The following is a 15,756-nucleotide window of genomic DNA, read 5'->3' as shown; positions in this document are numbered from 1 at the left end:
ACGTCTCGGCTTCATGTTCTCTTACTACATTGCAGCACCAACAGGTCTTTTACTTGCTCCAATATGCATGTTCCGTTCTTCATTTCATATCTACAGTGAGTACTATGGCACTGGCCTTCACCCGGCACTTATCGAGTCTACTTTTAATCTTGGACTTCACGCTCTTCTTTGGCTTGTTTCTTTCTTTTCCATCCTGGACATTAAACTTGCCCAAATATACACCTTCCAACTCACTCCTTACCAACAATCAAACAGACCCTCTTTTGAAGATGCAGAAATAGATCCTCCCTGCATTGGGTGCTCAAATTGTGAAAACAGAATGCCTCCTCCAAACTTCTCTCAACGTCCTTACTCCTTTACTCCAGGACAGGCTGCTGGGTCTTCCACTGACTTGGTCTTTGGAAATGATGGCGACTGGTTCCCATTTAGATCCTCTATTTCTTCCAACCGTTCGATGGAACCTTCTATTCTTAGAAACCCATTTTTTGGTCTCTTTAGAACCTCACAGTATTCTTCTACACCTTCATCCAACCAACAACAACAACAACAACAACAACAATCCTCTCAATTATCTAACTTCCAACAAAAACCTTCATTTGAAAATAATCAAACTGTCATTACAAATCAACAGGTCTTCAATAATAGAGGAGAATCTTCTCACTCAAGAACTTCTGGTCAAGTTTCTGCTGCCTCATCGTCGTCATTGGATGATAGCTGGCCTGCACCCTGGACAGACGAAAAGGGCCATTACAAATACTCTCCTTCCCTATTTAAGCCTGGCTCCCGTCAAAACTTAGAGTCTGACTCGGAGTTATCCGACGACGACGACAGAGCATCTACCTCAGAGTCTCTCACTCTTAGTGACAATAGTAGTTTAAGAACTTCTATTAGTCGCACTGGGACTTTTGATGATGATAGCTCTGACGAGCATGGCCACCTTCATAATCAAAGAATACCTTATGATCGGCGGAACGAAACACCTCCCCCTTATTCATCATTACCTCTTAACTCTAGCACCCCCTCATTAGCTGCATCTTCTTCCTCCTCCCCATCCTCCTCGGGTCAAGTCACAGGTACAACTCTCGTAGAATACGGCCCAGAATTAGACTCCAACATTTCTGGCCCACCATCTTTAGTTTATGATAACGACGGCTCGTCAAGTTACATGAGTAGTAACCAAAGCTCTTCAAGCAGTAGCCATGCTCCTAGTATACATAACCATACTTCTCTCCTAACTGATACACCATTACGCATATTGGAAGACCAATACTTAGTTGACACTCCTACACATAGAAATCACCCGCCGCCTGAACAAGACCAATTAATGTTCCATCAAAATTATTTCGGTACAAACCCGAGGCAGCAGCAGCATTTCCAAAACAATACAACGGGTCATGATAACTCCCATCCACCTTACTATTATAATCACTCAGGATGCACCTAGTGTTTGACTAGAATTATTTAATAATTTTTATTAACTATTTTGAAATTTTTCCTTATTTTGTTTTTTTTTTTTGTTTTTCATGAAAGTACACATAAATCAAAAAAAAAAAAAAAAAAAAAAAAAAAATTTTTAATTATTTTTCACTGGAGCTGCTGGAAGAGAAGCAGCAGGCCTCCGTGGAGTATTATTGAAAAATAACTGTAGATAATAATCTTTTGTATCCTTATCAAAATAAGTCCAGAACCGGCCGTTTCTTTGATCTATTTCTCTCGCATCTATTTTAAATGCACAATTTTCATAAGGCTCTGCCGAAATAATCAAATACTGGAACCGTTTATCTGGAGGCAAATCCACGCGCTGTTCAAAAGCACTCATAAACCGGTACCGTGGGACTTCGTCCAATGCAATTTCCGGGAATTCCAAATGGAATGTTAACCCAAGTTGTCGCGTGAGCGGGTCTTTAACTTTCATAATATTATAACCAGGTCGACCAATCTTAGGAGTTTTGCGTTTCAATGGTTGTGATTCTGTACCAGTTGCTGACTGCTGTTGTGACAAATCCACGTCGTGTCGTCGTGACTCGCGTTCTTTGGCTTCGCGTCGCGCCAGGTTTAACTGATGCTTACGGCCTTGAGTATGTGAAAGATATGAACCATCATTGACATGAGTTGTTAAACAAAGTTTGCACTCAAATAATCCAAGATGGTTCTTAAAAATGTAAGGGTCTTTGGCCAAGTCAATCGACTCTAGTGCCAGTTTACGTTGACGTTCGCGAAGATTGGCATTTGTTTGACTCCAAGATGCGAGACCACCACCTGTTAAAAAAAGTTAGCTTGACAAAACAAATTGTTAAAATAAAAAAACACTTACCTCCTTTTTTGGATCCAACTCGGTTTTGATAATCCATGTTTATCTATGTTTTTTTTTTTTTTTTTTTTTTGAAAAAAATGAAATATTTGAATGTTCAAAAGTTAAGCTTTTGTTGAATTATTATTATTATTATATTATTATTATTATTTTTTTTTTTTTTTTGAATGACCGGGGCTCACTTCAAATTTGTATTAATTGCAACCGGGTGGCGATGTAACAAACCCTACTTCTGGCTCCGGTTATAACAATTGTAACACAAATATGTAATAATTATTTTTTTTTTTTTTAACAGAGAGAGAGAGAAAGAGAAAAAAATAAGACCCCGGCACCTTAAACTTTCAACTAATCCTGATAAACATTCATTATTCGTTCTTTTCAAAACATTTCAAATATACTAAACCTTTATAAAAATAAAAAAATTTAATCTTTTTTTATTTCTATTCTTTCATTGTTTTTTTTTTTTTTTGTCATGACTTTTCACATGTAAAATCATCAATATTATCACTTCCCATCTACTCAATATATTGTAATATTGTTCTTTTATACAAAAACAAGTAGGGTATGTCTTATTATCAAAAAAAAGAATATATATATATATATATATATATATATCATAAACACTACAACCATTTGTTTCAAGAATCTAACTAATACTCGATGTCACTTTAAATAGCCCTTTTACTTTGAGAATGCCACCGCAGAGGAATAACGATTATAACGACTATTCCCTTAGCCAATCTCAAGGTCAAGAAGATACCCCTCCTTCGCTTGTATACAGAAACGAGGACTCACATAGGTTTCAACAAACTCATCACACCTACAACTATTCCGGTAATAGAGTCGAACCAGAAAGATCCCCTGCAAATGATATGTACAATTCTTCTACCGGCTCTTTATTATACAACAGCCAGCACCCTAGTTCTACTTTCCGGAAAAACCCTTATACCATGGTGGAAAATCATCATTCACAACATGACAAATTGAAACCTTATGGAACTGCTTTTCATGCACACAATGCCCTTGAAAAAGGTTATAACAATGCTGATTCACATCGACATCATGAATACAAAAAGACTAAAATTTCTAACAAAAATATCAACCTTACTCAACATGGCTTCAATCAACCCTCGTCTCATCATCAACGTCATCACCAGCATAAATCTTACACACAATCTCCGAATGTAGATTTCTCAAATGAAATTCAATCGTCATATTCTGACCCTCCAGTTTCTTTTTCAAGTCCTTCTTACAAACCCACTGGCCACAATTTACAGACTGGTTCCAGGCAATCCAGTTACCCTCTAGTTAATTCAGTTTATGAAAAGGTCCCAGGGAAAAGTGATAATAATGATTATTATGACCGTGATTTATTTCCTGCATCAAGATTTTCTTCCTTCAATTCTAATGATTCATACACTGAATCTTTAATACCGGCAAATTATGAGTCTCCAGCGTTTCAAAAAACAAAACCACTTGTGGGGACCACTAGAAGCAAAAGAAAAGGTGGTAACAATTCCGAGGATCTTTTCCCAGGACATGAAAGAGATGCGTTGCGTGAAAAACTGAAAACAATTTCAAGCACCCAAATTCCACCAGAAGTTTATCAATCAGCTCTTAAGAGTACACATATAACGTCTCAACGATCACCAATTGAAATTCCAAAAAAATCTGATGAATCAAATCAAATATCGGAATTACAAAGAACTGGGCATCTTTCTATCCAGCAACAACATCAACCTAAAAACCAGTACCAGGAACATTCTGAAATCTCTTTTCTGCCGCCGCGACCTAGTCAGTATATTGACCCTCAGTCATATCCTTCAAATCATAAAATCCAGGTTCAAAGTTATTCTCCAAGTTATCAGATTGATCTCTCAAATACTCAGTCTCAGTCTCAGTCCCAATCTCAATCTCAATCCCAGGGATTGTATGCAACAAATACTCAAAACTTTTCAAACTCTTTCACCAACACTGATCCAGCATTAATCCCCCAATCATATTTGAGCCAGCAAATTGTTGTAAATAACATGGTCAATCAGCAGATTCCAACACAACCTTTGTTATCTTCATCAGTATTCCAAGCTCAATGGAATCAAACTATTTTGACTAATGCTCAACAGTTTTTACCAACATCTGAAGTATCATATGCCAATAACAACAACGACAACATCAATAACAATTACCCTCAAAATACTGGATTTAATCCATCTAACGAGTACGGATCCACAAATATTTCATATGTTTCTAATTTAACCCATAATGATTTACATATCGTGTCGCAAAATATAAACACCTCTGGCCTTTCTGAAGAAACAATCTGTGCTATCGACAACTCTACAGCCTCACATGCATCATTGAATATACCCCAGGATTCTTCAATAGTTTTCATTGGCAGCAGTACAGTTTCTAATCCAGAATCTATTACCACCACCTCTGTGCATTCTACAAATGATTCCAGTACTATTCCCAAGGTTGAAAAACTTCCCAAGGCCGCAAAACTTTCAAAATCCACAAACTTTTCGAAGATTTTAAAAGGTATAAGAGGTGAAGCCAATGAAACTAAAAAAGATGACCAAGAAGCTGAAAACTCTGGGAAAATAGCATCAGAACAAGCGAAGAAATCAGAACAAGCCGAAACCCTTAAAGTTGAAAAGGCTGAACCCCCATCTTCTTCAAAGAAAATTATTAATCCAGCTTCGTCTTTATCTTCCTCTTCTACTTTAAATGAAAAGCCTATAAAAACGTGGAATAGAACCAAAAGCTTTAATGAGTCTATCCTTAAAACAGCAAAGGTATTGATGGAATCAAATAAAGGTCAGAAGAAATCACAGCGGCTTCGTTCTTCTCAAACTGATGGTTTACCTGCTGAAGAAAAAATGGTTGAAATAGCAAAACCACGACCAGTAAGAGTCACACGTCGAACCAGCAGAGGTCAAGTTAATGATGATTGCGTGGAAGTTGTGGAGGAACCCTTGCCGGTCAAGAATAAAAAATTGAAGGAATCTAAAGAAGATAAGGTGGTCGTCTCGTCGGATTCGTTTTCCGAGTTGAAGGAAACTTTCCCTGTAATTCCAGGCAACAAGTTTTCTAAAATTTCAGCAGAGTCTCCAGAAGGTAATACCATCAAAACACATATTCAAAAAGAAGTCACCAAACCACAAAAATCACCTGTGCTTGTTGATTCCAATGCAAATAAAGATTTGTCTTTAAACGAGGTTGATTTGTCTCACCTCGGCAATGAAATGGAACCGTCTCCTATTTCAAATAGTCGAGATTTATCTATGGAAGTCGAGCCATCTGTGAAGGTTGCTTTAGAAAAGCCTAAAAAAAATTCTGAAAGCAAAAAGGTTGATGTTGATGTCAAGGGGTTGTTTGATTCTATAAGAGTCAGTGACGTCAAAAGGACCCTAGAAGCCAGAAAAATTGCTCTTGTTGCTAAAAAGGTTTGCGACGATAAAAAATTAGCAGATGCCAAAAAGCCTCCTAATTCTCAAAAATCCATTGAAGTTAAGGGAGCTGGTGATGTTAAAAAGACAATAGCGACTACTAAAAAAGTTGCATTTTCTAAAAAGGTCCTTGATCCTTCTAAAAAGGCTACTTCTGATTCCAAAAAAAATACGGTAGCCAAAAAGACAAAGTCTAATTCACCAGCAGTTGAAAAGTTCAATTCCATTTCTGAAGTTACTCGTTCTACAAAAGGTTCATATCGCAAAACACCACAACAGCGAAGCAAGTCTAAGTCTAAAACTAAAACAAAGGCTCGAAAGAAAGCCCCTGTTATTCCAAATATTGACGTGCCTATTCGGGAAGAGGCTTTGCTTAAGGATATCTATCCAGATATAGATGTGGATGAGGACCTTCCATTATTTGTGGTCTCCTCTTCGGACCAAAAATTACCGGATGACTTTAAAAAATTTACAGTTTGCAAATCTCCTATACCTGAAACTTCCATTTCATTATCTAAGAAATCAACAGATTACCAGGTTTCTCCTTTATTGAGTGATTATCCTTTAAAGCTGACTGAAAGCTCAAAAACTTTAGAGCTCGCTGGGTTTACTCATCTCTCTAAACATTTTGAAAATCAATCTGTTTCCATGCCATCTTCTCTTGAAGATGATGATTTTTACACCAGACATATCCCTGAATTGGTCTCTGTGCTAGATGACTTTTCTTACAATTTGGGTCATAACCATCAAGAAGGCGAGGTGTGTAATCGCGATTGTCCTTCTTTTGATACGTTGTTTTTCCCCTTGACTGAAGATACGAGCTCTTCATTTTTCCCTGGATTTAGTCATCAACTTAAGGTTGAGTATGACATGGATACTCAAGACCAGGAGTATTTAAACATTCTTAACCAGCGTCGAAATACGCTTCTTTCTCAATCCCAACCGATTGACTCCAAAAGTGAGGACTTTCCAAAAGAAATTTCTAATGAAGTTTTTGAAGTCACTATGACGCTTTTGGAAGTAGCATGGGTTAATCTGGAGCGCAGAATACCTCCGAAATTGGACAAAAGCTTGCAAAGTGTTCCTGCTGATTTTCATTCTTATACTAATGATTCTACTAAAAGCGAAAATCCCAAAGCTAAGTTAAATACTTCGAAATCTGGAAATAAACCTGAGGAATATATCATTACAGAAACCAAAGACGATGGTGTTAGCGATAAACCAAATGATGAGTTTCATGAACTTTTTGAAAAAGACAGTTGTATTTCCCATGACGATGAGAAATGCGATGATGGCCAAGTTTGTGCAGTCTGTTGTGGAGAGGAGTCAACAGAAACTAATGAAATTGTTTTTTGTGATGGTTGCGATATTGGTGTACACCAGGAGTGTTATGGCGTTCAGTTTATTCCTGAAGGCCAATGGCGATGTGACCGATGTTTACTTAAACAAAAACACTTGAGGAAAAAATATTACAACTACATTCGCCACCTGGCTTTGGAAAAAAGCGGGTCTAATAGCAACCATGAAACTGGTGTTTATGTGAAACAGGAAGAAACCTCTCCAGGTTTTGAGACTGGTGAATCTAGTCGGAGTAAACCTGAAAAAAAACAGTTTACTTTTCCTGACTTTGAAGTAAAGTGCATTTTTTGCCCCGACTTTACGGGTGCTTTCAAACCCACTGAGGATGGCCAGTGGGCACATCTCGCTTGTGCATTATGGCTTCCTGGTGTATCTGTGGAAAATACCTCCATGAAACCCATTATTGGAATTGATAGGATTCCATATTCCAACCTGCATTATAAATGCACCATCTGCAAAATGAATGGTCATTCCGATTTTTCTAACCCTCCTAGTCATGAGGCTTGCATCAAATGCTCATCACCAAACTGCACAGCAACTTTCCACGTCACATGTGCTCAAAAAGCCAAGTTATTTATGAGATTAAACCAAACAGTTTATTTTCCTGATCATCTAGAAAATTATGAAAATGAAGATTCACTTTCAAGTTCTCCCAAAACTTTTACATTTACTCCAGTATGCTATTGCAAGCACCATACTCCCAAAAATTACAAGCTTTCCAAGTCACTATCCCATTCAACTAAAACAGTAAGCGGCAACAATGAAGTTGGAATTGATGTATTGCAAGATTCATACAATGACAATGACGATGCTCAACAATATGAGTTTACTGAAGAAAATGAGAATTATTTCCGCCAGCAACATTTTTTGGAGCACCGATGGACAACATTTAATAAAAATCCATTGATTCCTGCTTGCATAGTTTCCCAAGTTGTTACAGGCCTTAAACATTTTGATATTTTGGGTTGCAGGGATTTTGTCGAAACTATGGCCAGATACTGGGCTCTTAAACGCGAGAGCCGTTGCGGTGCTGCTCTTCTTCATCGACTTGTTTCTAGCAAACTGAAGACAACTATTGATTATTCTCATGGAAATTTTACTGGACAAATGAATTCCTCTGCATCCAAGTTTTCTTCTGAATGTGAACCCAACCAGGAACTATGTGACCTGTCTTCGCATTCTCTTTTTTCCCCATACTTGTCAAACTCAGAAGCTGTTTCCAAAATTTCTCAAACTTGTATGCTTTTGGAACGGTATAAGAAGCTTTCTCTTATTTTACACCGGTGGTCTCATATTGTAGGAAACAATGTGATTCGTGAACGTGTTGGTGTAGAATTTGCAGAGGCTGGGTTCCAAATGGTCATGAGTCTAGCTAAAGAAGTATTTAATGCTGCCATTTTGCCTGTTTGGGCCATTCTTTGCGATTCGGACAAACGACACAATTACATGGACCTAGCATTACATGAAAATGTTGAAGAAGAAGGAGAAAACGAGTTTGATAATTATGATCATTATGAAGCCTTGGGTGGATTTAGATTTGTGAAGGAGAGAATTGATCTTTTGAAGTATTCATCTGTTAAAGAGTTTCAAACAGATGTTGATTCTGCAATCCAAAGACTTGAGCATTACTTTGAAACGCAGCTTCAAGAGCTTCAGGAAAAGGGGAAACGGGTTAAGGCTCGAGACCCTGAGCTTGTTGAAAATGCAGATGATGAGATTGATGAGTCTGTTTTCCAAAAGCTAGAGAAGCAAGTCATTAGAGAGATTTTAATTGTGGCAAAGCCTTTGCGGTTCATGAAAAAGTTACATAGCTTATTGGAACCAGCATACACACAGGCTTATAAAGAAGAGAGAAAAATTTTGCGGCAAAGGAACACTTTGAAAGATCATATTCTTGGAACCCTTGTTTTGCGTGAAGTTGAAAAGCCAGTTTCAGGGAAAAAGAGAGTGACTGTAAAGGAGCAAACCCCAATTGTCGAGAAAAACAAACAATCAAAGTCTGGGGTATTGAAAATCACGGGTAATCGCACTAAGCGACGGAAACTTATCCGTGATGAGGGGAAAGAAAAAGATAAAAAGAACAGAAAAATTAAAAAGTAATTTTTTCATTTTTTATTTTTTTTCTTCATCATCTTTTATGTCAAAAAAAAAAAATTTATGTAAATTTAGTAGTTACGTTTATTGAATAGCTGTGAACCTTTTTTTTAAGGAAACGAATTTTCGAATTCAAACATTGGTATAATATATCCAAAGAAATGTTCATTAAATTTAAACTATTTTACAAATACCCGTAAGCTAAGTGTCATGATCAGGCTCGACCTTCTCTTTCGTGTAACTCATCTTCAAGTCGATGTGCAGGTTTAAAAACGATTCGATGGTTTTCCAGAAGCTCGTTCAAGGATTGTGGTTTTGGTTCGAGATGGCTGAAGGAACCCTCTCGTCGAAGATCAGGATTTGGTACAGTGTTATCTGTACCGCCTAGGGATGTGTAACCGAGTTCGTATAAAATGCAGTAAGGGATACCAAGAACCCGCAAAAAGTTCCAAATATCTTTATAACGCCAGTCAATTACTGGATGGATTCTAATGAAATCGGGCCATCCTTTATCAGTTTTTTGGAAATGCTTGAGATGTTGGCCGTATGGATCTGTTCTTCGGATTCCGACAAAAATGGCTTTTAGTTTGGTATCTAACGGATCACTGGATCCGTTAAGTTGTGATGTGGAATTATTTTGTGATATTTTATTGTTGCGAATATCAATATACTGACTCAAAGCTTCTTTCATTGGCATCGCCAGATTTGTAGTATCGAGAGCATAACGAGCGTTGCATTCCAAAACAAAGGCATCAACTTGAGGGAACGCGGTGGTGCTGCGAACGTATACACAAGGAAGAAGAGATTGGGTGATAGGAATATATTCATTGCATTGAAGCCATCTCTTATAAATAGCTGCGAGAAAAAGAATAAGAAGAACTAGGCAGTCTTTACCGCCGTTAAAAGATAATGCAAGTTCTTCAAATCTGGGGAGAGAGAAGGAAAAAAAAAGAAAAAAAAAAGGGAAAGAGTTAGAAAAATGAAAACAGAATGTAAAATCATAGAATAAAAACTTACTTATATCGATTAAGAGCCTCTTCTAATACTTGCATGGATTCAACAACTCGTTCCTTGCACTCGTTTCTGTCACTTTCAAGCTGAACAAATTCACTTTTTTCGATATGTGGGTAAATAGAGCAAGGAAGTATGCTTTTGTTGACACCATTAATATGGCCATTTAGTGAAGTAGTTTTATGTTGTGATTCTATTATGTCAGAAAGACTTGAAGAACTTAAGTAAAGATCCACAAGCTCGAAGGCTCTTTTTGCAGCTTTGATGAGAGGGGAGTTATGTGAAAGAGCTGTTTGAGTCATTTTTTTTTAATTAATTGTGATAAAAATATATAACAATGATAATTATAATAATAATTATAATAATAATAAGGCGCGATCTGCTCTTAGAATACGACACAGGCTAATAACCAATAAAAGAATCCGCGGGTATTCTATGTGAAAATAAGTATAGTTTTAAAAATGAGATTTGTATGTGATTTTAAAATGAAAGAAATAAATTCAAAGAAATTTAATGGTATTTATAACGTTAGAGGGGAGGGAAGTAAAGACAAAAAAAAAAAAAAAATAAAATAATAAGATCCGAAGAGGGTTCAAAAGGGGAGGGGGGGAGTCGGAGATGTGGATTTGAAATTAAGTGGGGGAAGTAAAAAAAAAAAAATTTAAAATTTTAGAGTTGGTGGACCAAAAAAAAAAAAAAAAAGGTCCAGCCGCAGTATATACAAGGAATTTAGTCTACATTACGCACAAACATACTTGTTTCGTGTTCCGAATCACCGGCTCATTAAACCCGACAATAGAGAGTCGTGTTTGATACTATCGTGCTTAATAAGAGTCTGCATGGTTTGTAGTCGGAACTTATTGATATTTTCAATCCGCTCCTCGTCAGCTTGACTCCAAAGAGCTGTGCCAGTCTCAGCTGTATTGTTATCACTGGCAGTAGTGAGATTAGGCATTTGTAGGGCCTTAGGGGCCTTGATAGATGTGACGGCCTTGGAAATATCCCCAAGAACTTCTGCAGTTTCTGAATTCCCAAGAATACCATTCACTTGCATTTCGTTTATCAGAGACTCGACAAAATGCAGATCCTGAAATGCGTTCCACTTTATTCGAATAACTTCATTATAGACAGAAATGTTGCAACCAGCAACATACGTATCAATGCTTCCTCTCTTAGTTAACTCAAAAAGAGTAAGAGCATCAACAGGAGAGTTGAAATCGTCGGCCAGAATCCGCATACTTTCTTTTAGCAGAAAAGGCAGGGTGTTGTGATCCACGGGGAAATTTTCCAATGTCACATCCAGGGCTTCTAAGTCGTCGAGATCGTGGTTCACAAGGCTGACCTTGCTGTTCCCTTGAGCGGCTTTATTGTCTTTCTTCTTTTGTTGGAATCTAGAAAGAACCATAGTTTTGAAAAAATCAGAAAGCTCAGCATCTGTCAATAGGTTCTCATTCATGTGCTTTAAAATGGGCTCAAATTTACGTTTGAGGGTCGTCTGAATTTGGAAAACTCGAGTCAAATCAATAGAGGTAGATTTGGGCATATCCATAAATGGACCCATAGACATGGGATACTTTCGGATATCATCATTTGTAACTCTGACCCCTCCTTCGCCTCCATCATTTTCTGCTAGACTGCTTCCTTGTTCTGTTGCATCAAACTTCTTTTCGAAAATGGCCTGCATACTTGGTAAAAGACCTTCGGATTTTTTAAGAAGCTTAGAGTTGTCGACACCAGGACTGGAAGTTCGCGCTCTTTGTAAAATAGTGTCGAAAATCTTTGCAAAAGCAAGGCGCTCTTGATGTGTTGCTTGTACACCAGAAAAGGCAGAGTCAGATGTTTTATGCTGGCGAGGTGCTCGAAATACTTCATTCAAGTTTTCTTTGCTGAGACGAACCTTCTGGCCGCTACTAGTCTGTGCTGACTTTTGTGATATGGGATATCCTTCTGATGCATCAGAAATCAAAGGTTTCTGTTGTGCATAGGCATCACCTGCATCCGCGTTGAAAACCAGATCGTCTTTTGAGGTGTTATTAGGGGAATTGTTTTCACTAGAGTTGGACAAAAAGTCCCACCCATTACCAGGCTTGTTATCTGTGGTATAGCATCTCAAGGAATAATGGCTGCCATTCTTGCCAGCTCTTTTTAAAACAGAAGCTGTACAAGATTTTGCGTGATTTGATATCATTTGAAACGGTTTTTGATTTTGATGATCTGAAAAATAAAAAAAAAAAAATTTTAAAAGAAAAACCACAAAAAAAAACCCCATACACAATAGGTCCTGGATATACTCACAAACGAGTAATTATAGTCACGAAAACATAATATTCTTGATGCTTTTTCCCCCCTCCCAGTTTTTTTTATCTTCACCACCTAATATCTTTTTTTAATAATCCTGTTTTCAAAATCCTATAGAAAGCAGAAGATATAAATAACTAATGCCTAAAAGCATTATCCATCCATATGAATGGAGTATTAATGACATTCAGTATTTTGTGACTGTCAACTCTGATCGTAATGAACTGAATCTTTATCAATCAAAGTATCAAAACAAAAAGTACATCACTACAAAGCTATCAACTTCTTCAGATAGCATAACACGCTCAGAATCAGACCCTATCCAATGCTACAATTATTCTCCTACGGAAACTGGACTTTTTGCATCTGGATTATTGTCTGGTACAGTTACAATTTCCAACTTAGCCGCAGTACCTAGAGCAATTTTTCGATTACGACCAAAACAACAGCGTCCATGCAATTCAGTGTCTTTTAACTCACAGGGCCTTCTTGCAGTAGCTTTAGACAAGGTGAGAAATGATACCTCCTTGCAAATTTTTGATGTCAATCGAGTACAACAAAACGACCCCATTTCTTGCTACTCTTTGATGCCATCTGAAGTCGTCTCATCCGTATCTTTTCTTAGAGAATCACCATCTTCACTTATATGCGGCTCCTATAAATTTTTAAGAGAATATGATCTTAGATCTTCATCAACAGTATTTGAAACTGCTACAAAATTTGTTCAAGGTGTCACTATTGACCGATTTAATGATTACTTTTTTTCTACACATTCTGATAGTGGTACGGTGGCTTTTTGGGACCGCCGCCAAATCCGCACTGGTGTTTCTGGGAGCTCTGAACCAATCATGACTATTAACCCATTTGGTGAAAACCAACGTGGGAAAAGTGCTCATCCTTGTTTTCGAATCTCGTCAACGCGTCGTGGCGAATTTGCTACTCTTCAGGATGGCTATACAATTAAAAGATGGCAAACAGGCTACGTACCTCCTCATATCCAGCACCAATCCCAGAGCCTGAATCCCACAAGTGCCAATTCTTCGGAGCCACTGAAGATTTCCTACAAAGATATACCTAAACAAGGCTATTTATTTGTGACTTCAATTATGAAATCGGTCACTCCAACAAATGAACGCGTCACTTCCTTCGATTATGTCACAGACTTAGAATACAAAAATCGTTTAAATTTCATATGTTTAACACAGTCTGGATCTCTTGTTCGAATGAAAGCTGTGGAAAGCCCTACAGCCGTTAAATTTGATCCGTTTAATGTTGTTGCTTCAGTCGACAGAGAGCACATCACTTTTATTGGGCCCAGAGCTGGAGAATCACACAATATTGACATAAGCCGTCGAATATCATCAGCTTCTACTGAATCGATATCCGGCACATCTGATGAAGGCGAAATAAATGAGGGCGCTGGAAGCTCTAAAAATTCCAAGAGCGAATGTGCAATTTTGCCCTCTACATCTTCTGGAGCAGATACCACCAATAATTCCTTGTTTGATGTCAGTGATGTATTAGAAAGAGACGTTTCTTTTTCAATCCGTAAACTTGCCATGAACAACTACTCGATGGATTGCGAAAGCAACATTGCTCTTCTAAATACATACAGCCACCCCAACGGAACTAGAATAGAGCGGCTGAAAGCAGCGTGGAGTTGGGTTGACCGCGCACAAAAGTCTCGTCCTTCTATGGTTTACGGCTTGGTAGATTTTTCATATGAAGGTGTTCTTGGTATTTGGGAAGGATACAATTGGATTTCTAAAAAGGTAAACAATCCCAATTTTCATCGACAAGCTTTTGAGACTGCAGTATCCCGTATATTAGATCGTTCGAAACGCAAAATTTATACAGAGTGGTCTTCACCAAGTCCTGCAAAACGCGATCTTCGCCAATTGTGTTTACGTGCTGCTGGTTGGAACTTTGACATTTCGCAGTTGGAGAGATTGCTTGAGGAGCTAGAATCAGAAGGCAAATATGAACAAGCTGCAGGCTGGGCTGTGTTTCACGGAAGAGTGAACCGAGCAGTAAAATCTCTTGCTGCTTCCAAAAATGATCGTCTAAGAATGATGTCAGCGGCAATCGCAGGCTACGATGGCTACAAAAATACAACCAGAAACTCTCCATGGAAAGAGCTGTGCCGCAAAATGTCTTCGGAACTTGAAAATCCTTACATGCGAGCTGTTTTTGCTTTTATTGCTGATGGTGATTGGATTGACGTTTTGGACGAAGAGTCACTCCCATTACGCGAACGCCTTGGCATTGCTTTACGGTTTCTTTCAGATGAAGAACTTACTAACCGCCTTTATAAAATGAAGAACCAAGCCATTGAAAACGGTGATATTGATGGCATTATACTAACGGGAATTACACCTGCAGCCGTTGATTTACTGCAGTCATATGTTGACAAAACAGCAGATGTCCAAACTGCTTCACTTATTATTTCTTTCGCTTCGCCGCTATATTTTACCGATGAACGTGTTACACACTGGATCGAGTGCTACAGAAACTTACTCAATTCCTGGCGACTTTTTTCCAAACGAGCCATGTTTGATGTTGCTCGCACTCGTGCGTCAAAAACTTTTGATGACAGAATAACTAATACTGTTGTTCCTCCTCAAGTATACCTTCAGTGCCACAACTGTAAAAAGGTAATCCGGAGTATGGTTAACGCTACGGGAGGCGAATCAGGGTCAGATTGGAATGTTCCATCATCAGCTTCAGTTCCAGGTGGAGGTGTCCCCCCAGCACAGCGACAAGAAAGCATAAGCTCTTCACCGACTAATCATTTACTAATGGAGCCGGCTTCTTATCACCGATACTACACGAGCCAGACACGGTTTCAGAGCACTGCTGATATTAATATCCGTTGTCCTCATTGTAATTATCCATTGCCTAGATGTGCCGTTTGTTTACTTCCTTTGGGTGCGATGCCATCTCGAATGAACTATAACAACTCTCTAGAAGGGCTCCAGAACTTTATGGGAGAAAACAATGACCAAGATCCCCAACAAACAGATGGTGATCAAACATCCAAAAATGCCATGGAAAACAGAAATCTATTTGATCGATACTTTGTATTTTGTTTGTCCTGCAATCATGGCATGCATGCTGGCCATGCTCGGGAATGGTTTTCAAAGCATTCCATGTGTGCTGTTCCTGATTGCGAATGTAATTGCAACCAGTATAGATAAGAATTTTGTATATAAATAACCAATCTGATTACTTTTT

The 15,756-nt window shown here is 38.1% G+C and overlaps 6 protein-coding genes across 6 annotated transcripts in view; 3 read left to right on the top strand and 3 right to left on the bottom strand.

Moving 5' to 3' along the window:
• The window catches only part of SAPINGB_P005938 (uncharacterized protein), a gene marked incomplete at both ends in the record, with an annotated part of 1,899 nt that extends 455 nt beyond the window's left edge, over positions 1 to 1,444 (top strand). Inside the window, one exon of the mRNA XM_032000652.1 lies at positions 1 to 1,444. This exon is cut by the window's left edge and continues 455 nt beyond it. Within this exon, the coding sequence (XP_031856543.1) occupies positions 1 to 1,444 (1,444 nt within the window).
• Positions 1,445 to 1,573: 129 nt separating this feature from the next.
• Positions 1,574 to 2,351, bottom strand: SAPINGB_P005937 (uncharacterized protein; the record flags this gene model as incomplete). The annotated part of the gene is made up of 2 exons (XM_032000651.1): positions 1,574 to 2,259; positions 2,315 to 2,351. 2 exons carry the CDS (start codon positions 2,349 to 2,351, stop codon positions 1,574 to 1,576), a joined length of 723 nt encoding a protein of 240 aa, XP_031856542.1.
• A 652-nt stretch (positions 2,352 to 3,003) lies between these two features.
• On the top strand, positions 3,004 to 9,219 carry SAPINGB_P005936 (uncharacterized protein; the record flags this gene model as incomplete). The annotated part of the gene is made up of 1 exon (XM_032000650.1): positions 3,004 to 9,219. One exon carries the CDS (start codon positions 3,004 to 3,006, stop codon positions 9,217 to 9,219), a length of 6,216 nt encoding a protein of 2,071 aa, XP_031856541.1.
• Positions 9,220 to 9,427: 208 nt separating this feature from the next.
• SAPINGB_P005935 (uncharacterized protein) lies at positions 9,428 to 10,526 on the bottom strand (the record flags this gene model as incomplete). Its single annotated transcript, XM_032000649.1, has 2 exons — positions 9,428 to 10,139; positions 10,231 to 10,526. The coding sequence occupies 2 exons, from the start codon at positions 10,524 to 10,526 to the stop codon at positions 9,428 to 9,430; spliced, it is 1,008 nt and encodes a 335-aa protein (XP_031856540.1).
• A 470-nt stretch (positions 10,527 to 10,996) lies between these two features.
• On the bottom strand, positions 10,997 to 12,412 carry SAPINGB_P005934 (uncharacterized protein; the record flags this gene model as incomplete). The annotated part of the gene is made up of 1 exon (XM_032000648.1): positions 10,997 to 12,412. One exon carries the CDS (start codon positions 12,410 to 12,412, stop codon positions 10,997 to 10,999), a length of 1,416 nt encoding a protein of 471 aa, XP_031856539.1.
• Positions 12,413 to 12,662: 250 nt separating this feature from the next.
• Positions 12,663 to 15,719, top strand: SAPINGB_P005933 (uncharacterized protein; the record flags this gene model as incomplete). Its single annotated transcript, XM_032000647.1, has 1 exon — positions 12,663 to 15,719. One exon carries the CDS (start codon positions 12,663 to 12,665, stop codon positions 15,717 to 15,719), a length of 3,057 nt encoding a protein of 1,018 aa, XP_031856538.1.
• Positions 15,720 to 15,756: the final 37 nt, after the last annotated feature.

The sequence above is a fragment of the Magnusiomyces paraingens genome (genome assembly GCF_902498895.1).
Source record: "Magnusiomyces paraingens strain CBS 517.90 genome assembly, contig: contig5, whole genome shotgun sequence".
NCBI lineage: Eukaryota > Fungi > Ascomycota > Dipodascomycetes > Dipodascales > Dipodascaceae > Magnusiomyces > Magnusiomyces paraingens.
This window is presented reverse-complemented; position numbering and strand designations above follow the sequence as displayed.